The 22,090-nt window shown below is 39.7% G+C and overlaps 1 protein-coding gene across 1 annotated transcript in view; it reads right to left on the reverse strand.

The window, feature by feature from the left end:
* SLC1A3 (solute carrier family 1 member 3) overlaps positions 1–22,090 on the reverse strand; it is a 60,079-nt gene that overhangs the window by 29,453 nt on the left and 8,536 nt on the right. Inside the window, exon 3 of the mRNA XM_063453983.1 lies at positions 11,358–11,495. Within this exon, the coding sequence (XP_063310053.1) occupies positions 11,358–11,495 (138 nt within the window). The remainder of the gene's footprint in view (positions 1–11,357; positions 11,496–22,090) is intronic.

The following is a 22,090-nucleotide window of genomic DNA, read 5'->3' on the forward strand; positions in this document are numbered from 1 at the left end:
ATGCATTATACTACCTTCAATACATTTTTTGTATATTTTCCTCATATCTTATATTTATAAATTTGAGGATTTGTGTGTCTATCATACTGGAAATAGGTGGTGCTAGACTATTTAAATTCTTAATTTATTTTCAGTGTAAAGGTACCTCACTGACACTATTTCTAACCGTCACATTTTTTACATGTTTGCTTATAATAATTGTTATACATCCAGTGCAACTAATTAAAAAAAAAAAATTAAAATAGATTCACATATCAGTTCTGATTGTAAGATGCCTAATGTGTTTAGAAACTAAATTTGGTATTTACCAGTAACCTATTCCAAGCCCCACACCAATGCTATACCAACCACACCCCTTACATAATGCTAACACTAAATCTAGCCATATGCCTACCCTAATCTCACCATTAACCTCAACCCCACTCTATTATAACCTTAGAACTGTGTTAACCCATACCCAACAGTAATGCTTACCTAAGTCTACACAAACTCTGCATGAACCCCAACCCTACACTTAACCCTAACCCAAAACTAATTGTTACCCTACCCTACTCTTAATGCTAAATCTGACCCTAATCGTACCCTAAATCTAACACAGACCATACCCTAAACCTATGGTAACCCACTGCTAAAATCAATTCTGATACTAGAACTGGGTTTTGCTATTTAACACAGTAGATGAAGGTATGTTACCACCTTCTACTGGCCGTGTTCAAAATTAGGCTTAGTGTAATTTTGCAATGATCCAATCGTTTGATCAGTGCTGAGCAGTTGCCAAAGCCCAGCACAAGTCCCGGTCAGTTTATTCAGACCTAGTGGGTCTCCCCAAAGCTGCTTGCATCCCAGAAACACTGCAGTGGTTTAATGGATGAGTTAAAGGGCTCTGTACAGTGCTGGCTTCCAGCACTGCACAGAGCTCATCGGTCAGTTTGGGGACACTAAGGACGTGTCATTGTGTCCTAAAAGCATTAAAGCCCATTAAAGTTAGGCATAATGAAACATCCTACTGTCTTTAAGGGGTTAACTAGGTTGCTGCTGGGCATTTCTTCTGTCTTCTGATTGACCCCAAATTTTTTAATTTTTTTTTTAGTTTGGTGGCTGGTAAGCAAAAAGCAAACAATGGATTGAACTGAATGATCGTCAGAAGTGAATAAGACTGCTTCATTAAGCTAAAGTTGTTTTGGTGCTTCGACTGTCCCGTTAAGATCATTTGCTCTCCGCATGCAACACATCTTTACATAAACTTCTTCAGGCACCGACATTCACAGTCTGTGATGGATTATGACATGTTCAAACACTTTTCTTCAATTATACCCTCAACACATGCTTTTCTCACCCTTTGGTATGATCATCAGAAAAGCAAGCCATGGGAATAGTGGTCGCACTACTGTATGGCTGGCATACAAGAACATACATTTAACCCCGCAGGCAATAAATAGAAATGGTCAGCTATGCTCACTGTGAATATTTGTAAGGAATCTGCTGGCATTTTGGGGAATTTCCTTAATGAGACACAATAAAAACATTATGACTGTGAATAGGCATACTAATCATATACAGTAAATACTCCTGTCATACTAAAATGAAGCATGTCTAATTTAAATAATATATACATTACTGGATGCTATTGTGGTGCTATGACTACCCTGGGCATACAATGTATACCTAATAATTGAATGTCACTTCCTTCTCTAGCATTATGTTATTCCAGACCATAATCCATGGAGGCTTTTATACAGTGCAGGAGTGGGAATGATAAAATATGATTTAAATGTATGAGACTCTTGCTGATGTTTCCTTTTCGTGTGAGGCTGGAATGGAACCAGTGCTGGGTTGTTATTGATGCTAAGTGTAGTTGTTATATATTTTCTTATGCAGTGACAACAAAAATCAGTGATATGTGAAGACGTTGATATTAAAAGTGTCAAAACAATGCCAGGTAATCTATAAAATAAATTGCGTTTTAAGAATAATAATACTAATTGAGTTTGAATACCAGTTTAGGTAACACAAGCAAGATGTAATTCACAGTATCCTACAAAAACAGATCACCTACAAAAGTACACCTTGTTTATGTGTATTACACAATAGTAAAATATTATGACAATCAACTAGAATGGAAATATGTTAAGTTTGGCCATTGAAAGCCTAACCTTGGCAAATCCAATGTTTTAAATGTACACTTCCAATGCTACTTAGCAAGTGTTTATTTATTTTATATATAGGTGTTAATTAATTTTAGAACTATGACTGCAATATATATGTTTCATAAACAATACTAGTAAAATGTCCTGTAGTTGCTGTGATTATTCCTCTGGCAAGTTTGCAAGAGGAACATAGAGTGACAGATGTCACGGTGGTACGATACTGCTGGCAAGCGTTTTTTTTTCTTTAAGAATTTTTGTAATGTTGTCTGAGAGGCACGGCTTTTAAATCGTTTCTCACTTATGCATGTCTAGATGTAATAGTTGCTATAGAACTGAAATGGGTGGCTTTAGTTTTTCATCCATAGTTCCAGTAGCCTCTGATCCCAAGGTAAGCAAGCAGATCAGTATACAGTATAGGCAATACAGTATATTATAATGCTCTATACACAATGCGTTTTGGCTCTACATCAAGCATGTCAAACTCAAAGTCTAGCACAGGCCAAATAAACAAGGTTTAAGTTTATGTGGGGCGTAAAAAAAAAAACAAAACTTAAATTTTCATCGAAACGTAGGTTTATTTTGAAAAGTACAGTATAAAAAAAAAACAGCATCCCCCTCTACTAAACTACAGCACCCCCTCGATTAAATCCCAGTCCCTCTACTAAATCCCCGTCCTCCCCCTCTACTAAATCCCAGCACCCCCCTCTAGCCAACAAGCAGACTCCACTCACATTGCCGTTGCCAGTATGCGACTCCAGAGTCCGGCCTCTGGTATACCCCAAATGGCCCCGTGTGCACCCTGTGCCAAAGCAGATCTTACTGCTTCTTCTTGAAACCCTGTGAAGGTTGAGCACGTCGACGTCACGTTGGAATGGGACGTGGTGTTGCGTGCCTCCATGCACCTCCAGGTCCTCCACTGTCCACCCGCGGCCAACGCAATACTGACCGAAACACACACACACACACTCACTGACACACACACTCACTGACAGACAGACAGACACACACAGACACATTCACTGACAGACACACACACACACACGCACACACTGATAGACACACTCACTGACAGACACACTCACTGACAGACACACAGACACACACACACACACACTGACACAGACACACACACTCACTGACACAGACACACACATACACTCACTGACACAAACAGACAGAAACACACATACTCACTGACAGACACACACACACTGACAGACACACACACACACATTTACACATTCTTACACATGCTCGCATCATTGTATTTATCCCTGGGGTTCAGTGGAAATCTTCAATCTGGAGATCTCCTTCCTGCTGCTCACTGCTCCCTCACGCGCGCAGTTTAGTGATGCCGGGTGCCGAATATGACTTCATATTCCGGCATCACTATAGACGGCGCGCGCAAGGGAGCAGTGAGGAGCAGGAAGACTGAGCTCTCTTCCCAGCCGGGTAAATTTTAGCAGAGTAGGCACCTGCGATGTGGAGAAAACAGGTGCCTACTGTGCTTTAAACTAAGCATGTACTCGCCGCTCGCCGGGCCGCAAAGAGGTCCATTGTGGGCCGCATGTGGCCAGTGGGCTGCGAGTTTGACATGCTTGCTTTACATTATCTACATCATATCTGCCAAATATCATCCTTGGATATGCCATGAGCATTATACGAGGTATAATATAAAATGCAAAATTAAATTAGTATTATACTTCAGTAATAACATTGAACAGAAGTTAAATACGTTTTTATTTTGTGTTTATTTGGAAATGGAGTATGCTGCGTTTTAGACAATGACTATTTTATAGGATTGGATAATGTTAATTCTTTGGATATTTTTCGATATACAACTACAGTTTCCATTTCCAGATGATACTTTAACCTCCCATCGCTCAATTCGTTTCACCCAAAAACAAAACAAATCATTGATGCAGATTAAATATATGAAGATTGATGCATAATGAGCACTTGGTGACTCCCGTGTTGTTTCTCAAGGGAAAGAAATAGCAATGAGAAGAAAAAACTGTATCTCACAATTATAGAGACATGCTCATAACTTACCCTGCTGAATAAACAATTATAGATGTGATGCCAACAGTCATTCACTGTGGCCTAAAATTTGCATCTAAAAAAGAAAAAAAGTTCAAGGGAAGTACACTAGTATTCACTAGAATGGATATTTTTGGCAACATGAGATGCCCTGCAAAATCATCAAGCTGTCTCTGTCCAGAACTGTGAGATAAACAGTGTTACAAAACAAGACTTCCATATCCAACGCATTTCGCTAAACAATAAAAAAAGGAATATCCTTCACAACTTTTTAATTTAACTTGGAAAATTATATTTTTTGTGAAAAAAATGTATAAATAAATCAGCCATCAGCCTTGTCTTTTACAACATCTGCTATTAATACAGTTTTACATTAATTATCCTCAGTAAACCACCATATATTTTATTGCATTTTATTTAATCAACTACATATATTAATATATTGTCTTGTCATACAAAATAAATAGTATAACAATAACGTCTGCTTACACAGATACGACCTCTCCTAAATTATCCCCTACTTGGTAAAGTCTTGAATCTCACACTGTGAGTTATCACCCTTTTTTTCCAGTTTGTTATTTATGTTGCATTTTTTGTATTTATTGAAAAATGTTTTTGAATATGCTTTAAAACATGGGTCCTCAAACTCCGCCCCCCCAGATGTTGCTGAACTACAACTCCCATGATTCATTGAATTACATAGATAGCCAGAGAATCATGGGAGTTGTAGTTCAGCAACATCTGGGGGGCCGGAGTTTGAGGACCCATGCTTTTAAATATATATGTTGTTGCTATAAAACAATATTGAAAAAAAAAAAAGGTACAAGTCTTCTAAGTGAACAATATGCTCAAGTATATTATACTTTGATGCTAGAGTATAACATGTAAAGAAAATGATGTATGTTAATGTTGCAATATTTAATAATGGAAAGGAAATGGAAATGTGAAAAAGAAAAGAAAAAAATAAGATTATCATGTTTGATGAGAATGTAAAACAAACACTATATTGCAAGTGATCTTTATTGTATATATGAATTACAAAACAATAAAAAAAAGTTTGCGTAACCATGTGATGAGCCTTAGCCAGACTGAGTAAAGCGTTAAAGATGAGTGTATCCATATGAGATAACTGAGATAATAAGAAGAGAAAAATAAAAAGAACAGGAGAACTTTAACCTTTACAGACTTATTTACTCACATTAGGAAAACTACCATTAAAGAAACAACGGCAGGGTAATGGGGTTGTAGATGCAGGGTAAGGAGAAGGCTAGACAAAAGATGGAAGGAGATACGTTAATAGCTCAATGTATATTATACCATTCAAGAAGCATAACAATATTAATACAACATTTTTTTTTTTTTTTTTACTGCAATCGTTTAATTCTGTAGAAACCTACATCATAATACCATCAAAAGATTTTCTACGAATGGAAAGAGGAAGGAATTACTTCCGCTATTTTTAACTCGAGTTCCTTTTAGGGAAGAAAGGTATCACAAAATTCACACGGCCTAAATCACACGGGTTCTATTAAACTTGAGCGAGAAAGGGCAGGACAATAAGCATTCCTCAACGAGTAACTAACAATAAGGGTTGGAAGACAAGTACTCTCATTCAAAAAGTTTCTGCTCCATTGAATTTACTGAATGATGGTTTGGATGAGTCACTGAACTTGGGATAAAAAATATTGTGGGTATTGGGAAAATGAAGAATAAATATCAACAAGAGAGGACATACAAATTATGAGCTATATGCGTATTGGTAAGAAAATGTGTCCATAAGAAAAGATGGTCCATATGTAACATTACAAAATAATTTCACAATAGAAGAATAAAAAAGTTGGAATCGTTTTTTTTTGTTCTGTTTTGACCAACAGGACCGAAAAAAATAAAAATAAATCTTTTATTGAAATAAGTAAGTTTCTTAATTCAACAATAGTAAGCTCCACATACTTGAAACCACTGTTGTCACTTTTTGTGGTTAATCTGATTCGTATTCCCCAATTTTTTTTTTTTTAACAAAATTCAGACAAGTCAAACTGCTTGTAAGCAAAAATTGGCCATTCCAAATGTTTTTTTTTTTTTTTAATTAGAATTTTTATACCTTAATTAGTTATATAACTATAACCAAACACTATACAAACACAGACCATGTATCTCTCTTAGTGGACATAAAAACTATCTAGCTAAACAATAAGATAATTCTCTGCTCAGACATAAAGACCACCTGTATTGTTCTAAACAAACATAAATACTGAGAAAATGATATACTGGTCTATGGGAATATAGTCCCAAATTTGCTGGGATGGCCCCGCATTTTGGAATACTGTCTCAGCAAAAATAGGTTCCACCAGATTTCAAAATGCAGTCGGGGCCTGGGCACTAGAGTCACGCAGAGGACGCTTCAGCAACGCTCTGCGCAAGATCTGCGGGCGGGGACAGTTTGTCAGTCAGCCTGGCCACCATATTTTGGGGTGGACCTGCTCTCTGCACAGAGCTTGCTTTCTTCTTGCCCACCTCCATCCTGGAAAGTGGACAGGGAAGATTGGCAGGTATGCTCTGCATACAGGGCTGTTGCAGCACTTGCCATAGCAACCAGGTCATTGTAAACATGTTGGTGTTGCCAAAGAAACTCTTCCAGAACACATTACAAGGTTTTCTTAAACACAAATGTCTTTCTAACCTATAGGATGTATTAAAGTTTTGCAGTCAGTAACTTGTCTTTCCCACTTTACACCTCCAGTGGAATCTGGAGGGTGCAGGAGGGCAAGTGCACCCACCTAGCCATGAGGTAGAACCACTAATATACTCAGAAAAAGAAATATGAAGCAAAACATGCGAGGTTGCCTATCTAGGCTCCCTCTCTGCATATAACTCACGCACAGGAGACGGAATATAATGTCACTTCAGTTTGTTGCCCAGGACCATGTGAAATCCTGAGAGCACATGTCTCTGGCTATAACAAGATCCCAGCCCTGGGCTGCCATATACCTCCTCTTCTTTTGACAAGATAGACATAAGCAAGGAGGACAGAAAATTGCAGTTTTTGTGTGTAGTGCAGAAGGATGAGTAAAACATTTACAGGCATGCCCTCTTCGACGTCAGTCTAATCACAGACTTTGCTAGCTCAGAGCGCATGCTCAAAAAAACGATTATTCTTCAATGGAGGGAATGCCGAGAGGGTGGAAGAGAGGGGGAAGCAATCTTCCTGTTGAAGATGCTCTGCCTGCAAAAGGAAGATCTTCATGTTTGCCTTTGTAGTGCACACTAATGACAAACATTTTTTTATGCACAGAATTGACATTGGGTTCTAGCTTGCCAATGTCACGTTTGCTGTGAGTCCAACTAGCCCCCCAGCATACAATAAGCAATAACTCAGTATGTGCTGTGTTTCAAACTGAAACACAGCACATGCATACTCCAATCACTATGAGCACTTTATATCACTTAAGTGGTCATGGTGGTTGGAGTAATCATTTAATTGCAGGGCATAGCAAGGATCCTAGTTTAGGGAGGCAAATAATTTACTGGTAGGGAAAAGCGAGGGGTCTAATTTGGGGAGGCAATAGCAAATGTGAAGATCTAGTTTGGGAGGAAAGGGCTAATTACATGGAAGCACAAGTGGTGAATTGGCAGGTAATGTTGACATGTGAACATTAGTGGGAAGGAAATAACTAGGGAATAACTCACAGACAAAGGGCTGTGAATGAATAAAGGGAGAAATGGCAAAGAAGTCATCCATAATCTAATCTAAGTGTGCTACTCTGCAGATTGAGCTCCGGATCTGCCCTCTCTTTATACTTACCAGAACTATGTTAGTTTAGTAAGCTATGGCAACACCACTTGCTTATTGTATAATATATCAATGGTAAGTGCTAAGTGGGGGTCTGTATCAGTGGATGCAGACATTCATAGCATGCAGACAAAAGATGGACTATGGAAGTGTGACAGTATTTTTAGCCACAGGGATCTACTGTTGGTATAAACAACACATAATGGCTACTTTTTACTGACCAGTATAGAAATTAGCTCAGCTTGTTTTAGTCAATGTGTAGAATTACATCCATACTTATTATAACAAATAATTAATAACATTATCTGTTACTTTAATTACAATTTGGAATTCTCTAGTCAATCTGGTTTAGTGAATAACTATGCTTTAAACAATGGTGAACAGTTTTGGCAAACTAGAAGCGGAAATTTGCAACATTCAGATAAAATAAAGGCAGAGTTGGTATATATTTAATATAGCTATATTGGAGAATGAATGCCAATCAACTTCTAGGTCCTAAATGGTTTTCAATTCACCCCAACTGACTGTTTAGTGAAAACAAAATTCCGAGGTTACTTTAACATTTCCGTTCAGTGCTAAGACTGACTTAAAAGCTGTGTGTATCATACTATCATACATAGTCGCCATCAGGGGGTGACAACCATGATGGTTGACACGGGCCCGGCGGCCCTGGCCCTGGGGCCCATCAGGTGGCCCAAGCATTTAGGGCCACCCAATGGGTCCTATTATCTTCAGGGGACCGGTCAGAGCTGTAATAGCGCGACCGGGCCCCTTTTAAAAAAAAATGCATACATAACGCAAGTGCTGCTGGGAGGAAGTGACAGACGGTCACTTCCTCCCAGCTTACTCCGTGTGGGAAGGAGGACGCAGCCTGAAGGCCAAGAGGAGAGGCAGCCGACACCCATCACCCCCATCAATACAAAGGTAAGGAAGAGGAGGGTGGGTGAAAAATGAATTGTATGTATGTATGTCTGTATGTATGCCTGTATGTATGTATCTATGTATGTATGTATGCCTGTATGTATGCCTGTATGTTTGCATGTATGTCTGTATGTATGTATGTCTGTATGTATGTATGTCTGTCTGTATGTATGCCTGTGTGTATGTATGTATGCCAGTGTATGTGTGTGTATGTATGTATGTATGCATGCCAGTATGTGTCTGTCAGTATGTATGTATATATCAGTATGTATGTATGTCTGCATGTATATGTGTGTGTGTGTGTGTCAGTATGTGTGTATGTGAGTATGTATGTATGTCAGTGTGTGTGTGTGTATCTGTATCTCCTCATGCATGTGTGTGTGTCTCAGTATGTGTGTGTCAGTATGCCTGTATGTGTGTAAGTCTGTTGCAGTATTTGTATCTGTTTGTGTCTGTGTGTGTATTCCTGTGGGCGGGATTTGGAGGAGGTCCCTGTGGGCGGGCTTGGAGGTGGCCTTGAGCTGTATTAGGGCCCCCAAAATTTCTGATGGCGGCCCTGCTATCATATTTCGCACAAGTGTGTACAATTTTTTATCAAGCTATAGATTCTGTACATGCCCATGATATGACTCGCTTTGTCTGTGTGTATTGGTTAACAGTACTTATCTCAACCTGTGCACATGAGGCCACTTTTAATAAGTTAACAGATCAAAAAAAGTGTGAACATAAGAGATATTTCTGATATTGAATATATGGCTCAACTCTGTGATTTTACAGAGCGTAATACATTGCAGCTGAAACAAAATTGCATTGGGTACATTACAGATAATATTTCATCTGTACATAAATAAATGATAATGAAACAAATATAATAATTGTTAAAATAAAATTAAAAATAAAATAAATCATATTGTTGTGGAGCTCTGTGAAACAGTTATATATATCATGCATAGTGTTATTTCTGTGGAGCTCTGTGATTTGCATGATGACACTGAGCATTATTACAATCTAGCTCTGCGATATACTCACACACATTACGTCACAATGATTTATTCCTTGATAATACTAACACACACAACGCAAAATCAATTGTTATTGCTGTGGAGCTCTAGAAGCTGATTTTCCCTTAGAGCTTCTGATATTCTTACACCATATCATTGAGTTTTAACCCCTTAAGGACTGAGCCAAATGTACACGTTGTGATCAAAACAAAACGTAAACAAAAACTTGAATTTGCGCTATTTGTCTGTTCTTTCATATTATGTGCACCCACATGTATTATATATCATTTTATTGATGGGGAAACAGGGCTTTCATTTAACATCAAATATTTAGGTATGAAACATAATTTAATATGAATAAAATATAAAAAAAGGGAGAAAATAAGAATTTTTAAAAATGTTTAGTCCTACGTTACATTCTAACTGTGAATGTCATAATACTGTTTGCTTTTACTGCAATAAAATACACATATTTGTATTCAGCAATGTCTCACATGTAAAACAGTATCCCCTATGTACAGGTTTTATGGTGTTGTTGGAAGTTACATGGTCAAATATAGCATGTTAAATTTTTCAGTTTTTTCACATTGAAATTCGCCAGATTGTTTACGTTGCCTTTGAGACTGTATAGTAGCCCAGGAATGAGAATTACCCCCATGATGGCATACTATTTGCAAAAGTAGACAACCCAACGTATTGCAAATGGGGTATGTCCAGTCTTTATTAGTAGCCACTTGGTCACAAACACTGGCCAAATTTTGTATTCATATTTGTTTGTGTGTGAAAAATGCAAAAAACTAATTTGAACGCCAATTTTGGCCAATGTTTGTGACTAAGTGGCTACTAAAAAAGGACTGGACATACCCCATTTGCAATACCTTGGGTTGTCTACTTTTGCAAATGGTATGCCATCATGGGGGTAATTCATTAATAATAAAAAATATATCAACAGATTTCTCTCCTTATCCAAACACTCATACATATTGTGGTGAGTTTTATTGCAGTGAAACTCTGCATTACATTCAAACATGATAGTAGGGGTAGGCAACATTTGGCATTCCAAATATTGTGGACTGCATCTCCCATGCTTTGCCAGTATTATGACTCTGAGTTCATTATGGGAGAGTGCCAAATATTTGAAGTGCCAAAGGTTGCCTACCTCTACACTATAGGTTACTATAGGTTTTATTTCTGTGGATTTCTGTGATAAAAGCATATTCTCGAATCGTTCTACAAGAACAGAAGTCTCCACCTTCAGATCTGCAGGGTTGTTACCGGAGAAGAATTAAAGTCAGTTCTGATTGAAAATCAGGATGCGCTTATCACATCTACAGTCGTAGCGGACACCCTTTGTACCTGCAGACATTACTTTAAAACCCTTTAGGCAGTGTGTAGAATTACATCCATAATTAATGTTATAAAGCGTGAATGTGTAACAAAAATGTATTGTTAGTGTACCTGTAACCAAGCTGGACACAATGAGCGGAAGGACCAACATCTGGAGCATTCTCATCAAAAGCTCTCCTGGGAACGAGAAATATTTGATCTCCCGGAAGGACATTTTATATTTCCGAACAGAAAATCCCAGGATAATACCTAATATAAAGAATAGGGTGGGTTAGATTCAGACATGTCTGCTTATGAAACAACACATTATAACAGTGACATCTTAAAACAGTGTGTACATATCTATTTCTAAATGAAACAAAACACTTAGAGATGTTATAAGATTAAGTCATGACCCTTAAGGTTCAGCACTGAATGTTCATAAAAGAAACCTCCAGGGCACACGAGGAACTTCAAAGGTATTCCTCAAACCGAATTATTCTCACACTATGGCATTTAACGTGTTTAACTTAATCCCCGTCTCAAAAAAATAATTCACTACAATTAATTATCATCCCCAGTATTCTTCTTATTCTTTAAGATGGTAAACAAACAGGTATGTTGAAATACCGTATTAGCCAATTCAGTGTTGAAAACTGTTGACTTGCTGAATGATCAAATTAATTCTGCAGCAGAATCCCCTTGGCTATGCACTCACTCTTACATAGATAACCAAAACAAACACTAAACTTAGCATCTGGGCAACCTACACTGGTGGCTTCCCCCAGATTAATAAACTTGGGAACCTCACTGCCATGCTTCATGGTCACTTTATATCCAAACAGTTCAACTTCTGAGTGTGAGTCCACATTAACAGAAAGGAGAAATGAAGATTTGGCTTTATTCTAAATGTATTTTTTAGTGTATAGTGAATTTGTAGAATAGAGTGTTTATGTACGGCGTGTGTATAAATCTGTCCTACTCCATTGACATATGTAGGACTGACAATAATTTAATTATAGTCTACTTTATCTGAATAAGTTACACTTAGTATTGCAGATGCAAGATTGTAGAAAACATCATCATGATTGAACGAACGAACGAACGAACGAATGAATGAATGAGCGAATGAATAAATAAGCAAATGATGGGCAGGTTAAGAGGGCAGGTCTATTCAGAATGTCTAAAAGAGCTACACATGGGTTGAAGGAAAGACAGAGAGAAAGGCACTTACTGTCATACTATAGTAAAACATTTTGGGGGTATGATGAGTAAGAGCTAGAATTAGAAAGTATGAGTGAGAGGAAAGAATAGTGAGAAACGTTAAATGGCATTTAGAGAGGGCAAGATACATTAGAGACCTGCTGTAAAAAAAACTATGCTCCTAATTTGCATGCTGTGTACCTTTTCTATTTGTAGGATTGGGCATTTATGAAACAGTAAATGTACTCTGATCTTCTCCAGTCAGTCAATTCTCTTGCTTTTTGCATCCACACATTCACACAAATCTGCAACATTTGGCACCTGGAACTACTGAGTTTATGCTGTGCTTTTTGGGAACTCTTCACTACTGAGGTCTGAGGTCTAGTTTAAAATCTGGGTCCCATTCCACGCAATGAGGCCTCAATTCTGCTCACCTATCAGGGCTCTATGCATGAACACAGGGAATGCGGTGAGAATTCAGCTTGTGTATGTCTTGTTTTTAGCTATGGACATTACTGTGTAGAACAGCAAACCATGTGTGTTAATTCAGAATGATCCAAAGCCATAACAAACCAACAAAACATTTGTATTCTTGTAGAGTTTCAATGGTGCAAGGGGAAACTGTTGAGAAGAAACTGTTTTGTAGTGTAAATAATTCCATGAACATTTTAGAACAATCACATGTGTGTGCACAGAGGTCTTTCCATGTGTGCGTTCTGCATTCAAACACATATGCGACATGCTAAGAATGTTCTGTACGTGTAAAGCCTAATATTGCTTTTTGTCATGCAGATTCCCCTCCTCTCTATAGCACCACTGAGGCCTTTAACATATCTACATACTGCGCCATGACCTCTGCTACAGTGCCAGTATAAATAGTGGAAAAATAACCATAGCATTAATTTAAAGGTAGCATTGAAAATATATGGATTTAAAGCTTGTTAGTTTACTTAGATGATATAATTCAGAAGAACTAAGTTATATAATAAACTCTATATAACAAACTGTAAGGAGACAGATTGTAAAAGAATATAAAATAGATTATGTTGGGCTCACAGCAATTGCTGATCTGCAGACCAGTAAGCAAGGACTACAATAATAGATAGGATTTCTATGGGCATAAATAAAGTCTACTGAAAGTTTAGATCTAAGTTAATGAATTGAGGGATTATGCATCAAAGTCGTCTCAAAATGAGGGTAAATTATATAACTTGTGTTAATAATGGAAAGGGAGAAGATGTTCTCTCACTGATACTGCGCCCATTGCAAGCCTGATAAAAGCTCCATTCATGACTTTCCAAAATTCTTTTTGATCAATGAGAATGTTGGTGCAGAGCTTCTTGGGTGGTCCATGTATTGGTTTTAAAAAATCCATCCTTTCTCCATTTAAGACGGCTTTCAATTTACTATGCTGAAAGGGACTTATTGGCACTGGGAGCATTTCCTGCCTTTTACACCTATAGCAATACTTTTTCATTTACCGTACTTCCATCCCATTCCTCTAATATATATTATTAACGTGCTTGTTTCACATTGGGCCTAATAATTCAACAGGTCTATTTCTTATAGGATAATGCATAAAACTAAATCTCTTAAAGGAACAATCCAAACCACTAAGCACTGATTGTACTATTATGGATGTAAATAAAAGGAGCACAAGAGACTGTGCGTCTCCAGGACTAGATTATCACCCTTTAACCCAGGGCCAATTGTCAGGCCCCATAACCAATATTACTGGGGCCCAGAGATTCCTACTCTTTTTACGTTTTTAATATTGTTAATAGAGAGAGACAAGTGTGGCCAACAGACGCTCTCCCTATGATGTATGTTGTTTGTAATGGTTGATTTCACATTTGAGAAACATCTGCTACTTGCTAAGAATAGAGATAGTTAGTTTAGCAAGTAATGGCTGGTCGGTAAAACTTTCCAGCAACACTGGCAACAAATTGCCAAATATATTATTACATCAATTGATTACTTTACATAAAACTGGAAATTGCAGATATTTTCCTTTTTTTTTTTTTATGTTATTGGAGCATATGAACACGCTAAGAACACATTCATATGAATTATTTACACTTTAGCATTAAATGGTTACCAGAAGCCAAAACTAGGCATCGAATGGAGGTGTTCAGATGAAACATGTAATCCAAGGCAGGGTTTGAGGTGAACAATTTTAGCCATGCTTACACTTTTTAAAGAAGCACAAACTGGTTGCCATTATGCAGAAAATCTCAGCAATGTAGCTGAAAACGGAAACAGAAGACTGATAACGCGAAATACAATTTTCATTCCAAAAGCACAAAATAAAACAAAAACAAAATAAAGATGAGAAAAGTGTGCGGGCACCATGGGTGATAAAAGCACAGCCCCTTGGGAAAAAAAACTCCACATTCTTAACATTAAAGGGACATTTCACTGCTCAAATACCAAAGGGTCACTCAAGACCCCTAAAGCAGTTTAACTTGCTGAAGTGCTTTATGTGTGCAGACTGTGTCCTCTTTTTGTCATTTTCCAAAAACTGTATATTTAAAAGAAATTTGCACTTTTATAAATGAACCTTGTTACACCCCTTGTGCTGTCAATCAGACAACAAGTCCTGTTACTTCCTGGTTGTTTCATTCAGTGGTGCTAAACTCAAGAGGCAGCAATTGCTCAGAGCCAAGCCTTGTCAAGACTTTTAATTGAGCTGCATTGGGAAGACTTTGATTGGACAGCCACAGAAAGTATGGGTGGGGTTAGAAGGGGAGAGTTTGTAAAGGCAGCAAACTGCAGTTTCTGCAAGCTAACATATCACCAATGAAAAAATGCATAATTAAATGCAGGACTAAACAGCAATATTTTTTTTTTTTTTTGGTATTTGGGCAGTGAAATGTCCCTTTAATGTTAAGAATGTGGAGTTTTTCTCCCAAGGGTCTGTGCTTTTATCACCCGCACACTTTTTGGCCGTTTTCATCTTTATTTTGTTTTTATTTGTGCTTTTGGAATAAAAAAATTGATTTCACGTTATCAGTCTTCTGTTTCCATTTTCTGCTACATTGACGAGTTTTTGTGCATAATGACAACCAGTTTGTGCTTCTCGAGAGCAGGAGGTTCTGTTCCCACAGACTTGTAAGTGTTTAATCTCTCTAAAAATGTATCGTTATTAGGATGAAGATACATTGTATCCTGGGCTACCCATCACCTTGTAGCAAAAGACAAAATACATCTCTAGGAGCTGTAAGCTATGTGATTATAAATCAGTTCTCTATTAAAGTGGCACTGCCACCTTCTGGATTTTGTGCATATTTTGCAAAGTCCTCCAAAGGTGATATTTCTCCTTGCTGTGTGGTGGTCTGGGGGAAGGTAGGTTTTACTTACCTGAACCTGACCCTCATGGCTGCTGTTATTATGCTCTTCAGCTCCTGGGGCTTCATCTGACAGGAGCCCACGTCAGTGCTGTACTCTTGCGCATGAACAAGAGAGCAACACGCATGTCTATGGATGATCCTGCAAGATTGTGGGAGCCTCCATAGACGATGCTTTTTTTCCTCACAGCTGTCACTAATAATGGCTGGGGGAACTGACAACACTTGACGGCAGGGCTGCCACCAGACATTTTGGGGCCCCTGACAAAGCAAAAGGTCTGGGCTCCCTGTACTTGCAGGGGGGGCAGCAGACTGCAGCAGTATGTTACAGCTCTTCCCTCTCTCTAACTCCCGCGAGCGTGACGTGCGTGCCGCACGGAGCGTTGCCATGGTAACAGGTACAGGGAGCCGAGGGGCCTGCAGCTGCACATTTATATAGCAATCATCGCTATATATATGTGCAGAGAGAGAATGTGGGGCCCAGGACAGCCAAGTGAGTCCGGGCCCCCAAGGACCGCCGGGCCCGTGACAACCGTCATGGATGTCACCCCCTTATGGCAGCCCTGCTTGACGGTGGTAGCTCTGCCTTTTGTCAAGTTTTGTAAAATGGAGGGAAAATGCACAAGACAAAGTAGTTTCTATTTTATCTTATGATTTGTTTTGACTGCATTTGAATTTCAGATATTTTATCTTTATCTTTAGACAAACTCTATTTTGGTAGGGGTGGGGGAATGACAGAGCCTGACAAAGCTTGACAAAGACCGTATAGGTCGAAACATTGTGAGTGGCAGTGGGTTCAATAAATTTGCCTTTTTGTATCCTGGAGTACCTGGACCTTTCTTATATTTTCTCTACTAAGTATTTGGTCCCTGGTACTGGCACTGGCCTGGTTTCACCCAGATACACAATACTTGGGATTGAGTGCAGTTCCACATTTCTACTACAACAGTAATATGATATGTGATGTGAGACAACTTATAATATACTAGATATTATAGTTAATATATTTGCACTTTATTTGGACAATATACTGTGTCTCAATAGAGTCTTATCCACTGGGGCCCTTGGGGCAGCACACCACCAGTTTTTATGTGGAGAAAAAATATTTGCAGTTTAAAAACAAATGTTTTTTGGAGGTGAGTGTGATAAGCCAAACTACTATATGAAACAATTAGTGGCTCTTTAATTATGTCATAGGTTTCAGTTCTGCTGGGTCCCTGCCCACTCATTTGTAGCTGTTTGTAGAAGCTTACTTGAGGACATCTAGGCATGTCAAAAAGATGGACAAGTTTAACATCTGCCCATTTTTAGCAGGATTTGCACATGCCTAGTGTCCTTTAAGAAGGAATTTCAGGAATTTCCATTTGGTTGCCATTCGGCAGCAGAGCCAGCTGCCCATGAAGGAAGGCATTTCTTGGCTTCTCTGTTCAGGGGTCATCATTGGCTGATAGCACCAGGGGGTGTGGTTGAAGTGCCCACATGAGATAGAAGCAAAAATCCATCTTGGAAGTAACACAGCTACTGCCACTGCCAAATGTAAGTGGATAGTATTATCTTTTCTTCTTCCCCAAATAGCCCCAGCGACTGCCAGAGAACTTTGCTCAAATAAATAATTACTGTGTATAAAAAGCCAGAGGTGACAAGTGGAATGGAACATTTCTAACACAGAGCACTGTGCTGCCTGTCACTAATAGTTTTAATAACTCCTACTGCACATATTTACCATCTTCTTTAACATGTTCAGCATAGGCGTGCGCAGCCTATTGCATTAGGGTGTGCATCCCAAAGCACAAACACACGCCGCGTGTATGTGTATATATATATATATATATATATTTTTTTGTTATATATATATATATATATATATATATATATAAATGCACACACATACACTGCTGTGTGTGTGTGTGCTCTTAGTGCGCTGTGTGAGGGTGCTGTGTGTGTAAGGGTGCTGTGTGTGTGTGTGTGAGGGTGTTGGTAGTGTGCTATGTGGGTGAGGGTGTTGTTAGTGTGTTGTGTGTGAGGGTGCGGTTTGTGTGTGAGGGTGCTGGTAGTGTGCTGTGTGTTAGGGTCCTGTTAGTGTGCTGTGTGAGGGTGCTGTTTGTGTGATATGTGTGTGTGTGAGGGTGCTGTTTGTGTCATGTATTTGTGAGTGTGCTGTTTGTGTGAGGGTGCTGTGTGTTTGTGAGGGTGCTGTTAGTGTACTGTGTGTGAGAGTGTTGTGTGATTGTAAGGGTGCTGTGTGTGTGTGACGGTGCTGTATGTGTGCTCTGTGTGTGAGGGTGCTGTATGTGTGCTGTGTGTGTGAGGGTGCTGTATGTGTGCTATGTGTGTGGGTGCTGTTTGTGTGCTGTGTGTGTGAGGGTGCTGTATGTGTGTGTGTGCTGTCTGTTTGGAGGGATTGTGAAGGTGGGGGCAGATTAGTAAATATCCCCCCTCCCTTCTTACCTTATGTAGGGAGGGGAGATCCTTGCTGCCATGTGCCATCCCTGGTGGTCCAGTGTAGAGTATACTCTAGCCTGCGGGGCTAGAGTTCACTTTCGCGAGAGTGATCTCGCGAGAGGAACCTGGCGGAGCTTCTGTCTAGAGCTCCCTGGGTCCTCTCCTGCCTCCCTCCATGCTACTGTGGGCCGGTGAGGTAGGTCTTTGATCTCCCCGCCGGCCCATGGAGGCTTAGAGCAGAGCCGGCACTCAAATAGTGCCGGCTCTGCATGAGCCGAGAGGGGAGATCCGGAGAACTCTCCTGCCGGCAGGGGTCAAGTCCTGGGAATAAAGTGTAAGAACTCTCCCAAGATTCCCACCCCCCCAAAAAAATAATATACACTTGTGTGTATATATAAGTGCACACACACACTGACACACACACACATATATATACGCGTACACACACATACACTCACAGACACACACATACTCTGACACACACACACATACATTCACATACACTCACAGACACACACACACTCACAAATACACATACACTCACAGACACACACATACTTTGACACACACACACACATACATTCACAGGCACACATACACACACACACACATACACTCACAGACACACACACATACTCAGACACACACACATACACTCACTCACAGACACACACTCACATACTCAGACACACACACACAGACATACTTAGACACAGACACAGACACACACACACACACACAGACATACTTAGACACACACACTCACAGACACACAGACATACTCACACACACACACACACTCACAGACACACATACATACTTAGACACACACACACACAGACATACTTAGACACACACACACACAGAGACATAATTAGACACACACACACACTCACAGACACACACAGATATACTTAGACACACACACACACACACACTCACATACGCACACACAGACATACTTAGACACACACACACTCACATACACACACACAGACACACACACACAGACATACTTAGACACACACACACACACTCACAGACATACTTAGACACACACACACACAGACATACTTAGACACACACACACACACAGACATACTTAGACACACACACAGACACTCATAATTTTTTTTTTTATTAAAAATTGTCCACCCAGCCTCCCTACCTGGAGTGCTGGCGTGGACTTGTCCCTGGGGTCCAGTGGGTCAGGTGCCGGTCTCCATCTCAACCGCAGCGAGAGAGCTGTGTGCTCTCTGCTTCCTCTCGCCGCGCGGGCTGTCTGCTGTAGCTGGGAGCCGGAATATGACATCATATTCCGGCTCCCGTCATAAGCAAACAGCGCGCGGCGAGAGGGAGCAGAGAGCACACAGCTCTCTCGCTGCGGTTGAGATGGAGACTGGCAGGGGTCCATTACCTCTTGCCTCCCCCCTTCCCTCCCCCCCCCAAGACAGGGGGAACTCGGAGGGCATTTGGGGGTGGCAGAGTGCCTGCAGGAACAGTGGGAACATTGTTCCCACGCGTTCCTGCAGGACTCACAGGCGTGCCGCGGGGATTAGGGTGTGCCTAGGCACACCCGGCACACCCCGTGGGCACGCCTATGATGTTCAGTCACTCTACAGTTGAGACCGGAGACACTCATGCTGTGGCTAGTTGAAAAGTTGTGAAGCTTCAAACTGCAGGACTGGGGCTGTGACTCGGAGGATTGATCTGATTCTAAATACAGTCTGTTTTAATCTTCAATGATTGTTGATTGTGTTAACCATGCCAGCTACTTCTTGACTCCATATTACTATTGCAGATTAATTATTGTCAGCTGCAAAGGTAAAAAGGAGTCAATCAGTATCCTGCTGTTTTAACCCAGTGTGCACTGTGTGCTGAGAGCTATTGGAGTAGCTGACATGTTTCATAACAGCATTATTTAATGGAAAGCTAAAGGTATCATTGCAGAAGCCCAACTTGTTTTATTGTATGAGCATCTCTGTATTATGCTCAGCTTCACTGTAATGTATGAGCATCTCTGTACTGTATAGGGAGGAATACAATTCTGGGGGGAGTACAGCACCCCAAATGTCACCAGCACCACTGCTGTGTCTATGTTTGTACCAAGAAAATACCTATTTACTTGTACTTGTCCCCAGGCCAAGCGTTGTCAATTCAGGCTTTATGATGGCAGGTTTCAGTTATTAAATCAATTCCCTTTATTCTATATGTTGAGAGGAGCTGCTGTTGGTAAAATCAACTTATCCCATAAAAGCTCCACTGGACAGATATTTATGGGATGAAATCAGGCCAAGTAGAACAACATAGAAACATAGAAACATAGAATGTGACGGCAGATAAGAACCATTCGGCCCATCTAGTCTGCCCAATTTTCTAAATACTTTCATTAGTCCCTGGCCTTATCTTATAGTTAGGATAGCCTTATGCCTATCCCAGGCATGCTTAAACTCCTTTATTGTGTTAACCTCTACCACTTCAGCTGGAAGGCTACTCCATGCATCCACTACCCTCTCAGTAAAGTAATACTTCCTGATATTATTTTTAAACCTTTGTCCCTCTAATTTAAGACTATGTCCTCTTGTTGTGGTAGTTTTTCTTCTTTTTAATATAGTCTCCTCCTTTACTGTGTTGATTACCTTTATGTATTTAAATGTTTCTATCATATCCCCCCTGTCTCGTCTTTCCTCCAAGCTATACATGTTAAGATCCTTTAACCTTTCCTGGTAAGTTTTATCCTGCAATCCATGAACCAGTTTAGTAGCCCTTCTCTGAACTCTCTCTAAAGTATCAATATCCTTCTGGAGATACGGTCTCCAGTACTGCGTACAATACTCCAAGAGAGGTCTCACAAGTGTTCTGCACAATGGCATGAGCACTTCCCTCTTTCTACTGCTAATACCTCTCCCTATACAACCAAGCATTCTGCTAGCATTTCCTGCTGCTCTATTACATTGTCTGCATACCTTTAAGTCATCAGAAATAATCACTCCTAAATCCCTTTCCTCAGATGTTGAGGTTAGGACTCTGTCAAATATTCTGTACTCTGCCCTTGGGTTTTTACGTCCAAGATGCATTATCTTGCACTTATCCACATTAAATGTCAGTTTCCACAACTCTGACCATTTTTCTAGTTTACCTAAATCATTTGCCATTTGGCTTATCCCTCCTGGAACATCAACCCTGTTACATATCTTAGTATCATCCGCAAAAAGACACACCTTACCATCAAGACCTTCTGCAATATCACTAATAAAAATATTAAAGAGAAGTGGCCAAGTACAGATCCCTGAGGTACCCCACTGGTGACAAGCCCAAGCTTTGAATATACTCCATTGACTACAACCCTCTGTTGCCTGTCACTCAGCCACTGCCTTACCCATTCAACAATATTGGAATCCAAACTTAAAGATTGCAGTTTATTGATAAGTCTTCTATGTGCAACAGTGTCAAAAGCCTTACTGAAATCTAGGTAAGCAATACTCTACTGCACCACCCTGATCTATAATTTTAGTTACCCAATCAAAAAAATCAATAAGATTAGTTTGGCATGATCTCCCTGGAGTAAACCCATGTTGTCTCTGATCTTGAAATCCATGTGTTTTTAGATGTTCAACAATCCTATCCTTTAACATGGTTTCCATCACTTTCCCCACTACTGAAGTAAGGCTTACTGGCCTATAGTTGCCCGACTCCTCCCTATTACCTTTCTTGTGAATGGGCACAACATTTGCTAACTTCCAATCTTCTGGGACTACTGTTAACAATGATTGGTTAAATAAATCTGTTAATGGTTTTGCTAGTACACCACTAAGCTCTTTTAATAGCTTTGGGTGTATTGCATCAAGTCCCATTGACTTATTTGTCTTTACT

The sequence above is a fragment of the Pelobates fuscus genome, chromosome 5, assembly GCF_036172605.1.
Source record: "Pelobates fuscus isolate aPelFus1 chromosome 5, aPelFus1.pri, whole genome shotgun sequence".
Classification (NCBI taxonomy): domain Eukaryota; kingdom Metazoa; phylum Chordata; class Amphibia; order Anura; family Pelobatidae; genus Pelobates; species Pelobates fuscus.